The following is a 23082-nucleotide window of genomic DNA, read 5'->3' as shown; positions in this document are numbered from 1 at the left end:
TGTATTTGATTTATTTTATTATGTTTTGAAATTTAATAATTATCGTTTAAATTATATTTTTAAAAAGTATATTTTGTTAATCTGTGTGATATAAGTTAATAATTAATATTTTTCAATGGAATAATTTTTTTACTTAGGTATTCATAACTGTATTTTATAATTCTATGCACTTTTGAATATTTAGAATTTCATCTGGCCATGTTCTAACAAATTTCTTACTCATTTTAAATAAAATTTATTTAATTTCACGTTTAAAGTTTTAATTTCTTGATGACGTATGGGACACGAGAGCTAATAAGTTTAATAAACGTTTTAAAATCTCTACAACTTACCAGTCGTTCTTTTCTGTATAATTTTTTCTTCAATGAGCGCTCTAACGCTGACAGACGCAGTTTGTAAAGGCGGACCAACAACCTCTTTCTTCTCGCTTTTTTTGTTCTCAGCATCCTGGAATAATTAAAAACATCACGTGTTTAATCCCATAAAAAATTAACTTCAACATTTAGAGATTTTAATTTTTTAATAGAATTTTAAAAATTTGGTTATTTATTAATTAATGAATAATATTTTAATTTCTATGAAAATTTCTACGTTTCTTTCTTTTGTAACAAAATACAACAACATGAATAAAGGCGAACAATTCATCAATCAATAATGATTCGAAGCGAAATCGTCTCGAATATTAACACATTTCCCTCCATTACTTTTAATCGCGAATCAATTTCGGTCTCTCTCGTCAAATATCGTCAAGAATTCTGGCCAGCCATTGGAGGACAATGCTTGGTTGCGTAACACGATCCTACTTGACCTGATAATTATATAGCTCGTGAATCGTTCGGGGTCTAATTTTAGGTAATTCGGGTTAACTATGGATTTAGAATGTTAGATTTAAGCACTAAGAGAAAGAAAGGAAGAAAGGAAGAATGGATCGATGGAAAAGAGGAAATATAATCCAACGGAAGAGTAACATAAGAAAGGAGGGTAGGAAAAGGAAAAGGGGTGCTAGTGGAATGAGATTGAAGAGATCAGGGTGGATTATAAAAGGGAGAAGATAAAAATGTCAGAAATGAAGAAGAGGTAAAAGAGAAAAGAAAATGGCAGGAAAGAAGTAACTGGCGAATGGTGGAGCCCATTATTGGACTCTTTTCTCTTTATTCCAAGTTTTTCATCCCTTTACAGTTAGTTTTTGTGATGTAAATAGTTGTAAATGTACGATCAAAAAGTATTTTGAATAAATTAAAGATGGGAATAATTGACTTTAGCTAAGAAGAGAATGTGTTCGAGTAGAAGAATTAATATTTTATATTAATTTTATTAGAAATATTTGTAATCTTTCAATTACTTATACCAGAAATATTAATACAAATTCATTTTACAATTAGTGTTGAATATTTTGGTTAACATTCTAATCTTTTATATCGTTCAAGATTATTTTTAAATGATAATTATAGCTATAGCATTAAAAGGACTATATTTCATTCATCAATTTTTTCTAGAAATTTTTATTACTAGAGAATAATAAAAGAATAATAAAAATTTAAGATCATTCTGATTGATTATACTTCAAATAGAATACATTTGTACATATTTAACAAAATTAAACTATTGCAAAACCAAACAATTTATACAGTAATAGCATTCATTTCTATCAATTTCTCAATTAAACTTAAGTATCATCTCATTCCTACATGTTTTTTAAATATAAATTTAAAATTTTTCAAATTTTCAAATTCTCATCCATCACATTTATTCTTCTCCAAGTCCAGGAATAAAATCTAAAATCACAAGTTCACAATTCTTTATTTCTCATTTGTATGTATTGAAAAACTTCAATATTACTAAAATTGAATGTTCATACTTCACATTTTCCAAATTCTTCTTCGACGCAACAAAAATAACAGCAACAACAATCTGATCTGATCTAAAGATCTAAAGATAAATTAAAAAAAAAAATAGAAAACGATTTCAAACGATTCTTCTTCTTCGAATCAAAACCAAAAACCCGTTCGCACACTATCGAAATATCGGTATCGCTTTTTCCTCGCAACAAATCTTGCAATCGGGCGAACGCATCTCTAAAATCTACACGTCAAATATTCCCCACGCGGCCAATAACCCAGGCCTCGTCCATCACTGGACGCGACCAGTTAATCGGAAACGCGTCCCCCCGATTGATACTTCGATCGGTTACGACTGGTCCGTTTCGTAGATTAGTGGCCCCGATGAAACGAAGGGTTAATTGTGCCAGTCCTTGGGACGCGCCTCCACGGCAATTAGCATACGTCCGTGTCGGACGTGCATATATCTTCGTCCTGTTCCACGCGTTCCCTTCGAGGAGCCATGCATCACCATGTGATATGCGTGCCCCAGCGTCGTCATCTTGATGAAACCTTAATGGCGAGGGAGAAAGATGGAAAGGGCGAGGACGGAGGACAGAGCGAGACAGGCGTCGTTAATCGTCATCGTGCTTCTCAATTTCATATACGTTACTTCGATGTGCGCGTTTCTGGATGCTTTGTATGCAAGCATGCGTTGAGATGTACGTGTCGGTAGTAGGTAAAGCTTAAATAATAATTTTGTGATTTCAAATTGATTTTTTTCCATTGTCAATGTGAGTTATTAAGGCCAATTACAGGATGCGTAGATTTGTTGCCGGTAGTGTTGGGTATGTACCGCCGCCGAGTCGTTTGAACAAATGAAATCGAAGCAAATGTATTGAATGTTGGATAAAAATTATGTCGAATTATATCTTATTTACGAAAGAATGAAATAATTCGCTTGTGATTGGCCAATATTTTTCGTTAATGACTCATTAAAGATGAATTTTTTTTCACCAGAAGGTATAAATTATGCAAATTAATTGATTATACAAAGGCTTTTTTATAAAATCAATGAACTAGATTGTAATGTATTAAGGACAATTAAACGTTATTTATGATATGGAATAAATATTTTACATTTGTTGACAATAAATCATACATACTTATATATTTATATAGATATTGTTAGATATTGTTGAAAGATTCAAGTCTTTAAGTTGAACTTTGTATGAACATATACGAGTTCAATATTATCTATTCCTTGCTAGCTAACAGGTTATATTGTATATTAATTTTACTAATCTTTTCGATTAATTAATTCGTCTCAATTAAACGTAACGTAAATTTCCTCGAAATTTTGGATTCTCTCTTTTTTTTTTTTTTTTTTTAAATCTTCTATACATAACACGTTATTATGTATGTACATATATAGTCACTTACATGTATATCACCTGCCGCGAAATTGAACTCTGTCTTTGACGTGGCGTACCACGCTCGGTTCATGAATATTGATCGGATGCTGTTAATACGCGGAATTGATTGCGGAACGTTCACTGGCTCCGTCTCATCAATTCGATCCGTGTCGATTCCAGCCTCGAACGCGAGTTCTCTTGTCTACCGTAATGTACGCACGTTCGATTTTTTTTTTTTCCACTCTTTTTTTCCCTCTATTTTTTTCTCTTTTTTCCCTTTTTTCCCCTCTTTTTTCCTCTCTTTTTTTTTTCGCTTTCCCCTATGAAATGAGCATGAAACGTGCTTCGTTGTGTCTACGCGTAAGTAGTGAGTTCGAAGAACTCTCTTGTTTTCCATTTTTAATCTTTATTTCCTATCTCCTCTCTTTTCTTTCTTTCTTTCTTTCTCTTTTTTATAATTTGTTCTTTCTTGTATTTCATCGTTCTCGATTCTAATTCTATTCGATACAAGGATGAGAGACGAAAGGGTTAAGAGAGTAGATTGCTTTTGATTGATTTTATGGAATATCGAGTTTCGAGCTCGTCGGTGTACAAATTTTTGGTATAAATTTTTTTATCACGTGATTTCATCATGAAATTCAAATTTTTTATTTATTCGAATAATAAAATAATATGGATTTCGATTAAAGGTATGATTGAATTCTTGTGGAATATTAATTTTATGATTTTATTTATGTATATATGCAATTAAATTTATGTAAAATAGGAAAGGAGAAATGAAAAAATTATTTTGTTAATTTATATATACTTATTTTTTCAGCCTTCTTTTTTAAATATTAAGCTATTTATAAATAGTTTTTTTTTGTTACATTAGAATTTTATTAAATTAACAACGATTATGTACAACAAATAGAATATAAATTTAAATAATTTTATTATTTTTGTAAAAGAAAAAATGAAGTAAAAGATTAAATTTATGTAAAATTTACTGTCATAATTTCATTTATATATTTATATTTATATCATTTATATTTCTCGAATAATTTCATATTCATATTGCTCGTTTAATTGTGAAATTCAGATTTCGCGTTTGAATGATAAAATATAAATGAATTCTTCTTCTTCTTTTTTTTTTTTTTTTTTACAAACACAATATAATATATTTATAATTTAAATTTATTAATGCGATAATTTAAAAAAATTACACCCAGTATTAATTAAATCTGATTCTTAAATGACAATATAAAATTCCTTTTTTATCCATTATTATTATTATTAATTATTATCATATTATTGATTAAAATAAACGTTTCATATTCATACAGCATTTTCATTGCTGTTTAATTAAAAATGTGGTTGAACGTTAAAAGAATTTCAATATGAATAGTATCGGAACGCCCGTATAATGGGACCTTGGGATTTTTGGTTTAATAATGAAAGAACAGATACATAGTGATCGAAGCATTGAGGAATTTCACGAATTTTCTTGAATTACACATTTCCAACGTATTGAATTCACCATGAAGGTGAAATAAAAAAAGAAAAAAAATTAAACATTATTTTCACCATTGTGAATAACCGATTACCGGCTCTTCTCTCATAATGAATTCGCCTTTAATCTCAACTATAATAAATTATCTCCGATTTTCATTGCTAACTATATACCAATTATTCCCAATTTATTTCATAAATCGCTTTTAATTTTCCAACAGAAAAGTTAAATAGGATAATTAATTAACGTTGAAACGAAAGCACGGTATTACGTACTTTGACACGTGTATTTAGGATTATGAAAGATATCGATTATGAAGCTTTGCTAATTTTAATATACTCGGTTATTGCGTTCACTATGAATTAAAATTAATCTCTAAAAAATAATCTCTTAAAATATTCTCTTTCAATGAAATTGTAACGATTATTTTCTTGCCTTTTTTACTTCGGCAATACGTTTTGTACATTTATACAAAATGTTTGAATCAAATTATAATTTTTATAATTAATTAATTAATGGTAAACATTAATTATGGAATTTTTTATTAAATCGTATTCTTTAAACGTGTATACGTCAATTACAATTTTCAATTTTTGTTTAACTAATTTATATACGATAATATTGAGATATTGCGATGTACGAGAATTTCAAAAAAGCTTTTATATCGACATATTAATTAATAATTGACATATTTGTTGTCGATCTTGGTAATAATTTCTCACATTATAGGTTAAACACTCCATACAAATCCGTGTAATTAATTTCATCGAGAAAGATTCGATAAGAATATAAATAGCAACGTATATTCCTTTAATCACAAAAACCTACCATTTATTGAAATTCTGGAAAAAAATAATGAACATATAAATAAACACAAGTAAATTTAAATAACAATATATTATAACACATATATAAAATTGCGAATAAATTTATAATCAATTCATTAAAGTATTATTATCATTATATACACTGTCACTTTCGATAAATTAAAAAATTAACAAAAATAAATTCGTACACCAGCAAAAATAATTTCATATAATTTCATCGTTGCGTTAAAAAAATTTTATCGATTAACAGTTAATTTCCTTTCAATCTCTCCAAGACACAATCGACCAAATTCCATTTATTCGAGGATTACGGCCAGGGATGCATCGTACCCTGCAAACGGGCGAAAAATATTCAACCGTGGGTGGAGCCAGCCCGCCGAGTACTCTTGTATTACTTAAAAGTCCCCCGTGAATCCTTTAATCCCGTTCACGATGTCCGCTCGACAAAACTTTAAACCGCTCTTCGCCCGACAATTTCCACGCGGAGGATTTCGGATGCTGCCGTTAGCCACACACATATTCCCCACGATTTTCCACGGAGGAAACGCGGGATCCATTCTCGAATGGAGCGCGCCTCCGATCCGGATTCACGTGAAATGAAAAACCATCGAAACTGCTTAATAATTCTCGATAATAGTCGTCGTCCTGTTCTCGTTGCTTCGAAAGCATCGATGGCCGAATCTGTATTCGATATGATCGGGTATATGATTTGAATTGAAATCTGATTGTTCCGATTTGTGAAAAAGATGAAGAGGAATAGGATGATTATAACGTGGAACGTTTGGATAAAGATGTTTGAAAATTTAAGGGATGATTTGAAACGAAAATGAAGAATGAAAAAAAAATTGCGTTTTCGATTGTTGGAAATATTCTTAGGCCTTTTTTTTTTTTTATTTCAAATTACATTGGATAATAGCTTATCTTCTATGACTTAATATGATGAGATTAATGGCAATATGAAGTATTAAGATAACATTTTATAAAAGAAAATAGTTCTTTGCCATCAATCGTCGAAAAAGATTCGAAATAACCGTTCAAGATTTAGTGCAGAGATGAATCCACGATCTAGTAATCTATATTTTTTTTTTTTTGAGAATTTTATCTATCATTATTCTTGGAATTAATGACGCAAGAGATTCGAGAATGGAGATAATAAATCGAAATTTCTTTCTTTCTTTACACGAACTCAAGAGCCAGAAGTTGTATCACGATAAATGAGGAAGTTCTCGAAAGTGCTAGTTCTAAACGAGTTTCTAGTTTTATTGATCAAAGATTATTATTTTCAAGGTTATTTAAAATTTTCCCAATTTCAACAGAGTTTTGTTACCGTTTCCATTTGCAATAGAAATTTGAATAAAAAACACTTCTGTTAACAAAATAGCTTTCAATGTTGTTTAATAAATGTCTTGTATCTATACGTTTCCAAAAACTTATATTTTTCCACTTTATTATCATATTTCTTTAAATCCTCACGAAAAAAATTGTGACGAAAGTAACGACAAAATATACTTCCTCCATATTTATTGCATTTATTGCACCAAAAAAGAAAATAAAAAATAATCACGACACCAAAGACATCACCGTATCATATACATAATTATCCTACAATAAATTCAACGAAACTTAGCGTTCTTATAAAACAATTCGTCGATCCATTTACGCCAATCCAATACACCAAGAACACCTTCACCCATGGTGTTCACACATGGCAACCCATTAAACGGGGTTGGCAATGCACGCGAACATTCACGTGGCCGGTACAAATACATCTAACTGCACTCACGCCTCTCCCCACCCCCCTCGCCCGTGAACCATGAACGCTCACCCCGTGGAAGCCTGTCGAGGTGGACCTGTGACGCTCGATCGTGAACACGGCGCGCATAAAGGTGGGCATGAATATGAATGTATGTATACACAGATCAAAATGAATGGATCCGGAGGCGGGCGCGTGGATGGTGGACGATGGACGAGAAGGATGGATGCTGGCGTGGATTGGGCGCGTGCATACACGCAGAGGAGGGAGGGTGAAACGAGGAGAGAGTTGTGGCGAGTTGAAAACTCGGGTGCAGCTTGAAACGAGAGCAGAGCCCGCGTTGAAAACCCCCGATGGTAACCGGTTCAGATTCAATCTACATAATGGAGAAAGCTCGAGACAATGTTTGCACAACCCTCCTCCCCCGACCGTGCTGCCTCCCCAATCTTTCCACCCGCCATCGTGGAAGCAAAGAGCCTGTTAATGGGTTCATTTGGATTCGATCATCGCCTTACCCTCCATCCTTCCATCTTCCCTCGTTTTATTCTCGTTCGATCTTTGCTCGTTTGCTCGGTGTCTAAGCTTGTAGGATAGCCTTTTTTGGGGGGAGAAGGAGGAGGAGGGGAGAGTGTGCGGGGTCGCGTGGAATGCGGTCGATGATTAGAGAGACGATGTGTGACGAGCGAAGTTAGAAGGATATATAGTTAGAAGGATATATAGAAGGGGTTTTTTATTGTACAGTCTCTGAATGTTTTATTATTTATTACATTGGTTCGTTCTCGATCTTTTCTTGGGCAGTGTTTCCTCTGTGCGAGGAACAAAAATAGAAAGTCGTGAAACTTGGATATAATGTATTCAGTGTGCGCATGCAGAACATTCTAAAATACATTTCTAAAAATGTAATCTTTTTAAATTTAAAGCACGTACAAATGATATTTTGAAAGATAGAAGGTAACGTAAACTGTTTTATTTAGTTTGTTAGTGATTTAAATGTTAAAGTGATTATGGATAATATTTTAATTTGTTAATGTCTATTTTATTTGATTATGGATAATATATTAATTTGTTAATGTCTATTTTGAATTTATTTCAAATTTTTCTCAGCTTTTGTGACAAATGAAATATAGTTTGAACTCTTTTGCATAAAATTCAGATAAATTCAGATAAAATTTAGCACTGATAACTGGTCGATTCGAATTACCTTTCCATTTTCATTGACATTTTTCTAAATTATCTTTACATTCTCGTATTTTCATTATCTGAATTAATTTAGTCATATAGCTCTTAAATCACATAGGAATATAAAACAGATTTAAATTAACTTTATATCAATTTTTGCGAAAAAGAGGAAAACCTTAAAATCTAAATTTAAAAATTCCATAATCCACGAAGCTTTCTTGAAAAATGTATAATTGTAACTCTTACCAAAAGAAAAGGAAAAAAGAAACGATTTTCGCTATTCCTCGTACAAATTTGCCATTTGAAACCTTCTTCCTTCGTTTCACGATCCATCTGCGAGAGATAATCGCACAGAGATAGGAAAAAAAGAGAGAGAGAATCAGGAATGAAATCTTCAAGAGAGGACTGCTCGATTCCATGTTTTTCTTTCTCCTTTCTTTCTATCCTCTGGAGGAGAGAATTCGAACAGAGAAAGGTTCTTAATAAGGTCAAGAAAGACGCAGGCAGGTTGCAGTCGTTGGAATAGAAAGATCAGCAATTCTCTCGGTTTCTTCCTTCCTTCCTTCTCTTTGATTCGTCGCCTTTCTCCTCGTTGATTAAAAATGTCTTAACGAACGGCGTGTCATTTATAGGAAAAGGGACCAAGTTTTTCTCTTCTCCGTTTCGATAGAGATGAGATTTAACATGGAAATGTTCATTGTTCTCGATAAAGAGTGCGGGTTAGAGCGTGGATCAAAACGTTCGCCGTTTAAACATTTTACTATTCATAATCCCATTGAGATTATGAAATACCATAAAAAATGATTTTGCAATTAAAACGAGAACGAGAATTTCAAAAGTATAGTTTTTAATATTAAAATTATTATATTTTTCCTTACTAACTCTTCTCTTCTTCGAAAAAAAAAAAAAAAAACAAAATTTAATTCAAATACTCTTTCAAATAATAATAGAGAGTAATTTTCTTCGAATATTTATAAGAAATTAACTCGCATATATGGTAATTTAATTACCATATTAATACGCGGATAAAAGGGAAATAAAATCGATACATTGGAACATCCGTCGAAATTCTAAGTTTATTATCTTCCTCCTCGGTCGATTATTTTTGAAAATATGTATTCGATACTATTAGCATATTCGATCGCAATTCGGATTAAGATATACTGTTATAATTAATAAAAATTCTACTTGAAAATTCTCTTCTTGAAAATGAGAGATACTTTTTTTTCATCCCCAACGATTATTATCGTCTCATGCACGGGGAAGAAAAGAGCGTATAACGTAACCGGTCGAGATTTTCACGAAAATCACCGGTTGATTGCATTTCGGTCGGCGAGATTTCCATGAAATCACCAACTGATTACAAGAAGCTCTCCGCGCGAGTTTCTGGGATTGCGAATTCATATGGTAATGTCGGTGAACCTTGCACGTTCCCCGTAGCCTTTGGTAAACTTCATGAAATTCTTCTTGAAAATTCAATCCTATCCCCTTCCCCCTCCCCGTGGGGATGAAACGCGGTTCGTGAAAGAGGTAAGCAAAGCCGGATTCCGTATAATTTTCATCTCGAGACCGTCTCGAGGAGAATTGATGAAGCAAGCGAAACAAATGCAAGACTAGAATTAACGATTCTCTGAATGACTTTATCTTTATCGTATTCTTCTTTCTCTCGTTTCGTGAGGGTAACGATAAAAAATGAATTTTCACGGTTCTTTGAAAGAATAATAATTCTTGAAGAATGATTATTTAAGTAAGTAAATTATATTTTATGTTTTCTAGAAGAAATTTAAATGTTAAAAGATGTGTAAAATATCTATCTGTATGATAGAATATTTATTATATAATTTGGTTTGATTAAAAGAAGATTTAATTAGATTTAAATCGATTTATAAGTAAATCATAATACGTAGAAAAAAGAGCAAAATTATTTTTTAATAAATAACCAAATTCAATTCTAATCTTACAAATAAATTGTGGATTTTTATGCGGTTAAAACATAATTAGATATTAAACTATATTAAACTAATATTATTAAATTATTATATGATATTTTTCACATAATTTTTGGATAAATTGTTATTGTTTATTTGAAAAAATTGAATTAAAAAAGAAATTATTTTGTAAAACGTCAAATAAACGATATTGAATATTTTTCTGCTGTTCTTGACAAACTATTTAAAATTTTTCTACCCTTCAATATTATAATTTATGTCAATGATTTTGTTGAGAATATAATAACGATAAATTTATTTGTGTATGTAATTATCAATCGTCAAAAGTAACTAAATTTCCTAATGATTTAAAAATGATATAAAAACAATTAAAAAAATTTTCAATTTTATTGGAATATTCTCTTTGATATGATAACACTCTTTATGATATAATTATAGAAAAACAAATATTGGGAAAGCTTAATTAGCTTACCTTTTTGAAGTAACCGCCATGGAGTCTCATGTGGCCATTGAGTGCCGGTATATTTTTGAATTTTCGATGGCACAAATTGCACTCGACCGGTTTCGGTTCGGTCTGCGACTTGTTGGACGCTGTCACAGTGCCAGGGGATGCCGAATTTCCCGGCGATGGGCTGCTTTTCCCCACATTTCCACCTCCTGGCGAATTGGCCTGCGGCTGTTGTTGCTGATGCTGTTGTTGCGGTTGCTGCTGTTGCTGTTGCTGTGCTTGTTGCTGTGCTTGCTGTTGCTGTTGCTAAAACAATGGAAAAATAAATAACGTCTATTAATTCTTCATTTACATAGAATTTCTATCGAATTAAATAAATAATTAAATTTCGTTCAATCATAAGAACATTGAAAATAATATTAAAGTGATATTTCTGTAATATGCTAACCAATACTTTTTTTTTTTTTGGTGTTAATTATTTTCTAAAATAATTAATATATAAAGAGATATAATTTAAGGAATATGTATAAGGATTCTTGTAAGTTTTCTTTTAAATTTTTAAAACGAAAAGATTAAACGAAAATGGGATTATTAAATGAGAATTATTTGAATATTATTATCTAGAAAATAAATTTTTGTAACATTATTATTCATTCTCGTAAAATTATTACTCGAGCATCTATAGTTGATATAATAATAGCTTTTCGACTCAACTATGTTAATTAAAGTGGTGGAATAAGATTCTTTTGCAAATCTTTTACGATCATTCATTATGATCAATTTTGTATCACAAAGGGATATTTCGCCTAACAAAGTTCAAAGAGAAGAATGAAGGATTCTTTTCACACCTGTGCTTCGACAATTAATGAAAAACATCTCGCGACTCAAGGATCCTTTCCTCCCTTCAAGCTTTGAAGCATTTTAAGCGCTTTTAAAGATGCGATTACCATGAAATTAAATATTCAATTCCGATCTTCTCGATCAATTATTGTCATTGTAACAACTACGATTATACAGTTTTATTCCCCTCTTCTCTGTTTTATTGGATTCTTTCTTGAATTAATTGAAATACTTCTATGATAAAGGAAACCTCGGTTAAAAATGAAGAATGGGATAAATTAAATATTATATTTTCATTATGATTACTATTTTTCAAGTTTGAAATACACGTGATTTTTTTTTTTTTGAGTGTATAAAATTCAAGTAGAATAAGAGTATAATTGATCAGACACGAGACATTTGCGACTATGTCGTGATAAAATAAAATACCATTTACCAATCAAACATAATACATCATCGTATGAATATAATTATACTTATCGTTATAATATCAATCATACTTCTAAATAAAATCAATTGATTTATAAATATCAAATAATAATAAAAGTTTCAATTTTTTCAAAAGTTATACACATTATAAAAATTATCTAATAAAAAAGAAATAAAAAAACAAAACATCTCGAAATATACACATTTCTATCTTCTGTATTAGAACAAAAAAAGAGTTTCGATCGTTTCAAATGTTAAGCCCGAAGGTGTATTTTCTTTTTAATGCTGTCAAACGAGTTCCATCCATATTTGCATCGAGCCACCTCAATTAAGGGTCTAAAACAGCCGCTATGATTGGGCCTCGATCAGACAGAAGGTCGTGCTCAAACGAAAATTAATCTTCATTTAATTCCACTGTAATTCCGGGCGGCGTTAATTCTCGCCACGCCTGTGACCCCCCACCGAGGCTGATTGATTCCGAAAGTGGACGCTGGTTTCATTAACTGACGAATTAGCGCGACGAATTTGAAACGATCGATTTCGCTCGTTGAAGCGAGAACCGATTCACACCGGCGAACAGCACGATCCAAACTCGTGGCCCAAGTCGAATATCACTTGAATTTCGCGAGGCACAGTTAAAATTTATTACGATCATTTTCTAATTATTTTTTATTTACGTTTGATTTCACGAATCCTTTAAAAAATAAATTATGATTTTTAAAAAACTTTTTTTTTAGAATTTTTTTGTACACTAGGAATTTCGAATTTATGTTTATTATTGGTATTATTATTATTTAATGAATGTTCATTATTAATTTAATAATTAAGTTCCAATGTACTTTTTTCTTTGAAAGAAAAATTTCTATTATTTAAGTATGTATTTTTCCATAAGAATTAATTTTCTAAATTTAACGGATATTTTTTTATAATTGACTGATTATCCAAATTTCATTCGAATCTGTAAAAACTTTGAATCTACAAAGAATTTCTCATCGAATGTATAGAACAATTTTCCATATTTATTGTACTCTTATGTTCTAATAAATTAAAATAATTAAAATAATCTAAGTTTTAGTTGATCTAACTAAACTAATCTAAGTTTAATCTTAGTTTTATCATTAAAAAAATGACACAAAAATTTAAATATTTAAAAATTTCAGAGAATATATACGATAACTAAAAATATATAACTACAAAGAATAGAGTATTTGTTTCAATTTTATTTCTGTAATTGTAATTCATGAAATGTTAAATTTGCATAAATATTCGAAGTCTATTTATCGTATAAATGATTAAGCTTTATCTTAACGCTAGTAACCCTAGCTTTAAACACACAGACAGAGGAGGGGACAGAGGGTGTATTTGTATGAGCGAGGATTTTCGAGAATTCTGTTGGTGTGGATACCATACGGTGGCAAGAAGAACCGTCACAAGCTCATCGGTATTCTGAAAACGATCCCGATGCTACGATAAATCGCGGCGCATCCAGTCGTCCACCGTGCGATTTCAGAGCACGCAGTGCAGTTTAAACTGAAGTATTGTTCGAGTTTTCTCGAACGAACACCGAAGGCATATTACGAAATCGAGCGGTTTGCACAATGAAAATTTATCAACGTTGAAAGATTAAAATTCTTAACGCTCGATGAACAAAATTTTAGAATCTCTAAAGGATAATTTTTACCATCCAAAATTATACTCTATACATATGTAAATAAATATCGAATTTAAGAATCAAATCTCAAAATTATCCATTACTTAATTTCTTTGTTTTATTTACATTATGAAAATCTGTAATGTAAAATTTATATTTATATTAAAATAAATCTCTTACTTATGGATGAAAATTTTTTACATCAAATATAAAGGATGTTACAATTTAAATCGTTTCATTCAAAATTATTAATATGATAATATTAGAAAATGTTTTAGATAAAAGTTGAGTGTTTTCAGAGACTACAGATATACATTTTTTTCTGATTAAACGCATAAAGGACATTTATTTTTCCAAGTTTATTTTTTAAAATAGAATTATATATTTTTTAATAGACTAACAGCTAATCATTTTTTGTACAAAAGTATTAAAATACTTATAATAAAAAATCATCGAGTTAAAATATCGATGTATTTTTTCAAATTTATTTGCATCTATTATTTTGCATCATTTTTATAAAATTTCTATCTACTATTTCTATTCTATAATATATGCACGAAAAAAGATTGCATAGTAGCCAAATATTAGCTAAAAAAATTACGCCATTCACCCGTTTCTTCTCGAGAATCGATATATATTATATATATGTGTTTAAATCGTAAGAAGAATGATATAACTATACGTGCATACTACACGTGAATTTCGCGTTCCAAGGATGGTATCAGCGCTGGCAAAGGGTTTCGAGGACTTCTCTTTCGGCTCACATCTCGAGTATCGTTCTCGATATCGTGAATATCGGTTAAAGCGCGTTCTTTCGTCACTTAAGAGAACGTACTTCTCTCTGAAGAGAGAAGGAGCGAAGAAAAACTGTTAAAAGAAGAGGCAGAGATCTCTTTGCCCGATCCGATGATGGTTAATTAATCGTGTAATTATGGCGCTGATCCTCCATTCTGAAGAAGGTTAATGAAGAAGATTCTTTCTCTCTTGTTACGATGACACTTTTTGCGTTTCGATTTTACAGGCTGAAGTGAAGTATCGTTGGATACTTGTGAAATATTTTGCTTTTTATCGTTCGCGTATCGTTTGGTTAAACGTTTCGTGATTTAAAGGGTTGATGGAAAACCGATTTGAATTTGCCGCCATTTTAAATTTATATGCTTCGTTTTGAAGATCTTGTAATTATACAAAAGATATTTAGATACTTTTGGAAAAAGAAATATAATTAAGTATATTCATTTTCATTGTGTCATTTAAACTAGGATAATGTTTAAATCAATTATATTTAATAAATTTTGCAGTTTATAAATTAATTGAGAAATTGGTAAAAAATATTATATTATCCACTCTGTATTTGAATCCATCATTATTATATACGTTTTCTTATTTTATTCGCATTATTTTTCTTAAATAAATAAGGAATAATTATTTTATTTTGCTTTTTAATAAAATCGTCATCACTAAATAAGTTGGATTTATTTTTTCTATTTGCTATCTTTTTAATTAATTAGATAATGATGGCAACAATCAATATTTTGGAAATAGTTTTATTTATTCGTATTCATTTTTCAAAAAGGAAAGAATTTTAAAGTTTTAGGAATATATTCTTGAATGAAAATATTAGTTCAGACATGATGGTTAACGTTGCGATTACAACAAATTGGTACGTCAAAGTGAACAAGTTAGGGATCTGTTAAAGGACTCGCCAGAACTTGGTAAACTAACGAACTCTACGCGAATTAGAACTTGGAACTTCGTAATGTTTGAACTCGCTAAAGTATACGTACCTTTGAAGTCGATTCGATGTTCGACTCATTTAAAACTTCCTTCGTTAAAGAATGGCAATATCTACCTTCAATTTGTGACTCGTTGAATTTTATATTAAAGTTTTATAAACTAAAATAAAATATCTAATTACAAATTTCAAATTTATCTTTAATTATTGAAATTGAATTTAATAACACATCGAATTTTCAACATTCTCACAAAATTATAAATGCATATCAAGTTTGATTCTTTGGGTTCAATTTCAATTTCGAATAATAAATTTTTATTTTCAAAAAATTTTGAACTATAAATATCAAATATCAAATTTGATTTGAATCTTGTTTCATTTTTAAAATATAAATTTTTAATTATAGATATTTCGAATTTCAAGTATCAAATTTTTTTCTTAATCATGAATAATGAAATTCCTTTGAATATTAGAATCTTTAAAATTTTAACATATTATATTGTTATTTTTTTCTTAAACTATTATAACATATATACATTCAATAATGATTTTTCGTAAACAAAATTTCTACGTTTTTGCAATGATGATGATATTGTTTCTAGCAAAATAAGTACAATTATGACAATAATTTCTCTTGTTCCAATAGTCGAGATTGTCACTGTTAAAGAAGGCAAAACTTCATTTTTCATATAATTAGACATTGAGAAAATTAAATAAAAAAAGATAAATAAGTTTTAATTTAGAATGATAAAAAATCAATGTGCAAGATAATATATTTTTAGAAAAATAACATATAATTATCCTTTTCTTAACTTTATTAAATTAATTTCTAAAAAGACTTCAATTTCATTTCCTTCATAATTAACGAATAACTCATTATATAATATGGATGATCAATCATATACCTATTCTACTGATAGCAAGTTTACAGTAGTTTACAGTAGAACCAACGAATCGAATCAGTGATAAAACGAAAAATAAACGAAACAATAAGTTTTCTGATAGCCAGAACCAATCATCTGTTAATATTAAAACTTATTTCGAATATTTCAATTGACAATTAATAATTTCGCATTACAGTGAATACATAATTCTTCACAGAAATAGTTTCTTTTTATTTCATGAACAATATATAGAAAATTTAAGAAACGTAATTAATAACGTTTACAATTATCAAGCATTATAACATAATTTTTAATTTTAATTTAAATTAATTTCAATCCTGCCCCACTTACAAATAGAAACAAATTAAAAGAACTTTCTATAAAAAGAATAACATGCATATATAACCACTTAATCAAAAACAGTAAAAAGTATTATACATTAAGTGAAATGTTCACCATTTTTCACTGCCGAATGTAATTCTCTTATTAAAAAAAAAAAAAAAAAAAAAAAAAATATCTAAAAAAAAAATCCACTTAAAATTTCCCTCCATATTCGCAAAAACGACCGATTCATACCAATCCTCAAGGAAATACCACGAACCAATCGAAACGAAATTACAAGATAACGTGAAATTCATCGAGGAACAAGGTACCCGTGTTCCCGCCATGCACACGTTTATCATTATTTCCTCGGCATTTTGATCCCCCTAGGGCGATATCCCGTGCCAAAAGCATTCCGTTCGATTACATCCCTCCTTTTGCCTCATCAAATACGTAATCCAGCCGATCGACGTATAATCGCGGCTCGTTTGTAGCCCGAATGTATCGAGAAGTACAGAGCGAGTTTAATTTAAGACTCGATCGTGGCCATCCCCGATGAAATTCGTTTAATTCGCGCAACGATTATATCCTCTCTCCGGCTCGAACCTATCGTTCATCGTTCGAGAAGTCGTGATAAAACGACGGTCAGATATCGATCCGCGACTCAATACCCTTTCGAGACAATCCTCGTTTGCTCTTTTTTTTTTTTCACAATCCTTTCCCCCTCCCCCCTCTTTGATCGTTAACGATGCTTCGAGTCTTGAAATCGGTAATTTCTTTAGAAGATTGTAAAAAAAGAGAATATGTATATGTATCGTTGTTCTTTAAGATAGATCGAAAATCGTTTTTAATGTAGTATATTGATAATAATGTTGATATGAAATCAACCCTTAAATTTTTAATTATATATTTTATCATGCTTTGTATATGTTTCGTGCAATTTGCAAAATATTTTTTGCAGCAATAAGACATTAAAACATTAAAGAATAATACATAAAGAATTGATTTCGAAATTATATTCCACATTTCCTATAATACAATTAACAATTTATATACGTTTCACGTGAAACAAAATTATCATAAGATGGTAATCGTATATAAAGCATCTTCCACGAAAAATCTTTCTTCCCCAAAGCGTATCAAATCAGCGAACAGAATCCTGGCGCGCGCGCGCGTAAAATCACGACACATTAATTTAATCCGATTAGAGGTAGCTCGCGTGACAAAATTCTTCCTCCCCTAGTATAGTCTTCGACTATACTATAAACCGAATCACGTTGATAGCAGGTCGCCAAAAATGGAGGGAGGCGGAGGGATTCGATTACAAAGCCTTCGAGATCTCTCTCCCTCTCTCTCTCTCTCTCCCTCTCTCCGTCTCTCATCCTCGCCGTGAGCGTGGCCTCAGCTCGTTAAAGATTAACGTCGTCGGCCTGGAATAGCGTTCGTGGTTCCAAGAGTCGGAACAGGGGGCGGCTAATGTAACAAAGGAAATCCGGGCGACGAGGGATGAAACCTAATTACGCGATTCTCTTTAGAACGACCGTCCTCTTACAGCTCGGTTTTTTTCGTAACCGCGTAACGACCTGCGCTGGGTTTATCGGTAAATGTTGCATCTTCGAACGTTTCGCTTTTTTCAAAATTGAGGTAAATACACGAAATCAAGATGCACATGAATGGATTCCTTATGAGACGAGGCTTTCGTTTGAGGCTTCGTTTTTGAGAAGATGAACTTTGAAAATTTTTTTAAGTATGCTTTTTTAATATTTTGAAAATATTACGAATTACAAGTACAATTGAAGATTCTGATGATTGGAATTAGAGAATATTTTGGTATTGATTTGCATTTATTTCTATATTGAAATTCCATTTTGGAATTAAAAATAAGCTTAATCTTCGATGGAAAAAATAATGTTTTTTCATACATGTTTAATGGAATATTTATTCTTTAGATAAAGTTTTTTTGCGTAATTGTATTCTTTTCATATAAATTGATAAGCATCGGAGAAATTAATATTCTTGTACAACAAATTCATCAAGAGTGTACGTAATATTTGTATTTTTTAAACTAAATCTATAAGTATAGATGAAATACAATTTTAAATAATAATCGATTCAATTTGCTTCGTGAAAACTATAATTCATCAATCTATAACAATATTATATTACCCATATAACATCATTGATTAATCTGTATCAATATTTTCCAACCAAACGTGTCAAAAACATTTCAGATATATATATATATAACGCGAAAATATTATTAAAAATTGATATACAAAAATATAAAAATATTCATTACTTCTACTAATATTTATAAACAATGCCATAAGAAATAGGAACAATGAACAATGTGATGTAATTAAAAATTATTATTACACGAATTTTTCAATCTATCTTTCTTTCATGATATATATATATATACCAATCTAAAACTATGCACCCATCCTAAACATCGACGAAATCATCTTCATCTTCAACGAGTGAATAATTTCCCCGACGAAACATTTCCTCCCATCCAACCCGTCAACCCTTCCCCGAAATTATATTCACATTCCTTCTCGAAACATTCCGTCCGCAATGAATTTCCTTTGTTCCTTCGACGCTTCGACGCTTCGCCACCTTACGTCGCCGTGTATCCCCGATACACGAATTTACGTGTGCACGTGTGTCGGGGATGGGGAGTGTATAGGCAGGAATGACGGCACCAGTAATGGAAACAGAATGGGATAATTCCGCGAACCGCGGACGGACGCGGTAATTGCGAATAATTGCATTGTCTTCGAGTCGTTCGCTCGAGTCTCTCCTTCTCCCCACCCCTCTCATCCCTCTATCCGCGCTGCGTTAGTCCGTTCCTACCCCTCTCCCTTTTGAATTGCTTCGGTACGAATTGAGAGTCGACTGGTGGAAACTCTCATACCGATTAGGAGATCCTTCTCTCTCTCTCTCTCTCTCTTTCTCTTTCTCGCCTCTCTCCATCCTCTTTCTGGCGTCCGGTCCGGTTATCGGGAGGGGAGGGGAGGGAGAGTCCACCAGCCGTGCAACAGAATTACGCTCGAACCAGAGAGGACACGTGGCTGCCTTCTGAATCTAATCTCATCGGGTGTAATTAATTTTTGCAGACGGAGATTGCACGAGGATTCCGGATGAGCGAGTTCGGACGATTGTTTCTGAGGAAAAGGGGGGAGGCGTGTTTGAGATCGAAAGGGGGAGGAGGGGTTTAAGAAGCGTTTCGAGAGAGACGCTTGTTGAGGTATTGGAAAGAAGTTTTAATTTTAATATTATAGTGGGATATATGGGAATTATATTGTTGTAAATTGTGTAAGTTTTATTTTAAAAAATAAGAAATGAAAAATAAATATTTTATTTATATTAGAATTTAAATGTAGTAAGTAAATAATGGTTGTCTATGATTTAGATGTTAAATATTCCTCAAATAGTATCACAAATCATTGTGTTATCAGGTCGTCTTATAAGAATTAGAAGAAGCTTTTTCTTAATGAGATTTGGTGAATTTCAAATGAGGATTTTTTTGCGATAGAAGTTTTACGAAAGAGGAATAGAAATTTTAATAAATTAAAATAGAAAGCATTAATAATTTTTATAATCCTTATAATGTTAAGTTTCATGAATAAAGAATGAGAAATGAAAAGAATAATAAAGCGATTCTCCTTCATTTTTCTTTGTCATATTAAAAGAGAATAATAAAACCTAACATGTCCATTATTAGAGGATTAATAAAGATAATTCAGCAGACTTAGCAATATTTGTTAAAATAAATAAATTAAAATTAATAAAAACAACATTTCGTCCAAAGTACAATTTTGTTGCAAAATGAATAAAATAAATAAAAAATCACTATGTTGAAATGTTTTCATTGTTCTATAATTTACAATACATGTTAGTTTTTAACGAGAATATATCAGTTCATTAAAATGCATATTAATATATACCATTAGAGATTTATCATTCAAACATATAATGTAAATATAAAAAAGATGGAGAATAATGAAGACAAATTATCTTCGAACGAATAATTGCAATAATTGTGCAGAATTATATTATATAATGCTAAGCTATTTTTCTTTGAATTTTAAGTTATAAATTTACAATGATTACTTTTTTTACAAGATATTTTATTTTTAGAAATATATCAAGAAAAAATAAACAGAATAACGATAAATTCTTTCAAAATATTTCCTTCAATTACATTCTTAACATTTTCATAAATATATACCACCAAAATAAAAATTAAAAAATTTTATGAATTACATTAAAAAATTACTTATATAGAAATTTAAAATAAGACATAATTTTGGATGTAGAAATTTTCAATCAAGTTTTGTACAATACTATTTGAGAATCTTTATCCTATTTGATTACACATAAATATATATAATAAATTATTCTATTTATTATTGATATTATTGATATTATTTTTCAAATTTTCATTTTCAATTATTTTAATTACATTTTCAAATAAAATTTTAATACTTTAAGTAATAATATCTTGTAAATTTCTAAATTATTTATTAGATAATCGAAATTTCTAGAAACCACTTAAATAAAAATTTGAAGAAATATTCCATCCATTCAATATAACCAAATCTTTGATAACGAATCGCATTCTTTTGGAAAATTCACCATCTCATGGTATGAGGATGGCTCGACATAACATAAACGTTAATAATTACGCGGATACGAGTTAGCTCCTCTGTGTGTCGTGCAACAGCCCCGTCGTTGTTGCTTTATCTCCGTATTTTATGTCGACTTCGCAACGAGTGCTCTTCACGACAAGAGCCGACACGTCGATGGAGCTTGAGCCCGGTGTTGATATAACTAGCGGAACGAGAGCAGGAACGAAAGGAAAAGTGAGGCATTAAAAAGTGGAACAAGCATCGCATCGAGCTAATTACCATTCTTTTCTCTTTCTGTTGTTTCTGTTTACGGGTTAATTAGGGGTCTTTTGGATAAAACGATGACTCGTGCTCCACGTGAAGCGATTTTTAGGATGGGAAAAATGATTCCTCGATTTGGTGGTTTTTAAAACAGCGTTTCCCAATCCTTTTTTAAAACACGACCTCCTTTTTATGATAATTAAATAACTCGTGATTCTCTTCTTTTTTTCTCATAATTATATAAAAATTTTAATAAGTGTGTGTAAAATATGCGTATATCAATCCAAATAGAGGTAACTTAATATCTAGTCGAAATTAAACAGAGATATGAAAAGAAGATGTATTGGAAAAAGTAGAATATTATAATGTAAAAAGAAAAAAGAAATATAACAATTTTTCAAGAATCATTTCAAGAATCTCTTTAAAGACAATTTACATGCTGAGAATTCTTGTTTTATGTAATGAATTCATTGTTTTATCCAGTTTATAGATATTATTTATTTACTTTTTATTATTTTTCTTTTTGACACTGAAAATAATTTCTTTATAATCAAGCCTGATAATTAATTAAAATTATTAATCAAATTTTTATTATTTTCACTATTTAAAATTAAAAATTGAAAGATGTTATGAAAGAGTTTGAAAGAATTTTATAAATTTTAATATAATGATGTTACAATTTATTCTTTTATTATAACTATCTTTCAAATTTATTGAAAATTTTTCAAAATTATTGTACTTTTGAATAATTTTTCTTCTTGCATTCACTTTTTATATTTCAATCTGCTTTTTTTTTTTAGGACAGCTTCTTAAAAGTATCTCTCTACATGTGTCTCTCAGTTTTCTTTTTCACATCTTCAAAAGTGACAAGACAAACGATCATGTTGAAAAGAACTGTCTTCTGTTTCTGCTTCTTCAAACACAAAGTTATTCAACTGTAAATTGTTCGCTTGAATCAATTGTAATATTAATAAATATTGAATGCAATTTACGATTGGATACAACATTTAGAATAATTAAATAATATCAAAATTATACATTAGATAAATTTTCTGAAATTTATCATCTATCTTTTACTTTCAAATATTCTAAATATTAAAATATTTCACAAATATCGAAATATTTTTTTAATCTAAAGAAACAATTATACTTTGCAAATAATTATCGATACAATAAAAAATATTTTACCATCTCAATGTGCAAAATCAAAATGAATAAATTTTAAAGAAATACACGTATCTTTTACAATGCTATTATTATCCAAAGTAAACATACTCTTTAACGCGTATTTTTATCGATATTCGCGAAAAATATCAAGTTGGCATCGTTCTCAAAAAAAAAAAAAAAAAAAAAAAAAAAAANAAAAAAAAAAAAAAAAAAAAAAAAAAAGAAAATTCGCGGGAAAAGTTTGACTTTTATGCGACGGAAACAAATTATGCTGAAAACAGGG

At 30.3% G+C, this 23082-nt stretch overlaps 1 protein-coding gene across 4 annotated transcripts in view; it reads right to left on the bottom strand.

The window, feature by feature from the left end:
• Positions 1 to 23082, bottom strand: part of LOC122720277 — a 513017-nt gene that overhangs the window by 29313 nt on the left and 460622 nt on the right. For all 4 annotated transcript variants that reach the window (XM_043946864.1, XM_043946863.1, XM_043946865.1 and 1 more), the window contains exons 9-10: positions 10905 to 11186; positions 333 to 447 (exon numbers count right to left, since the gene is read on the bottom strand). In XM_043946864.1, coding sequence (XP_043802799.1) covers positions 333 to 447; positions 10905 to 11186 — 397 coding nt within the window. The remainder of the gene's footprint in view (positions 1 to 332; positions 448 to 10904; positions 11187 to 23082) is intronic.

The sequence above is a fragment of the Apis laboriosa genome, unplaced genomic scaffold (genome assembly GCF_014066325.1).
Source record: "Apis laboriosa isolate Shangri-la unplaced genomic scaffold, ASM1406632v1 scaffold122_cov146, whole genome shotgun sequence".
NCBI lineage: Eukaryota > Metazoa > Arthropoda > Insecta > Hymenoptera > Apidae > Apis > Apis laboriosa.
The sequence above is the reverse complement of the archived record's forward strand: the minus strand, read 5'-3'. Positions and strand labels throughout refer to the sequence as shown.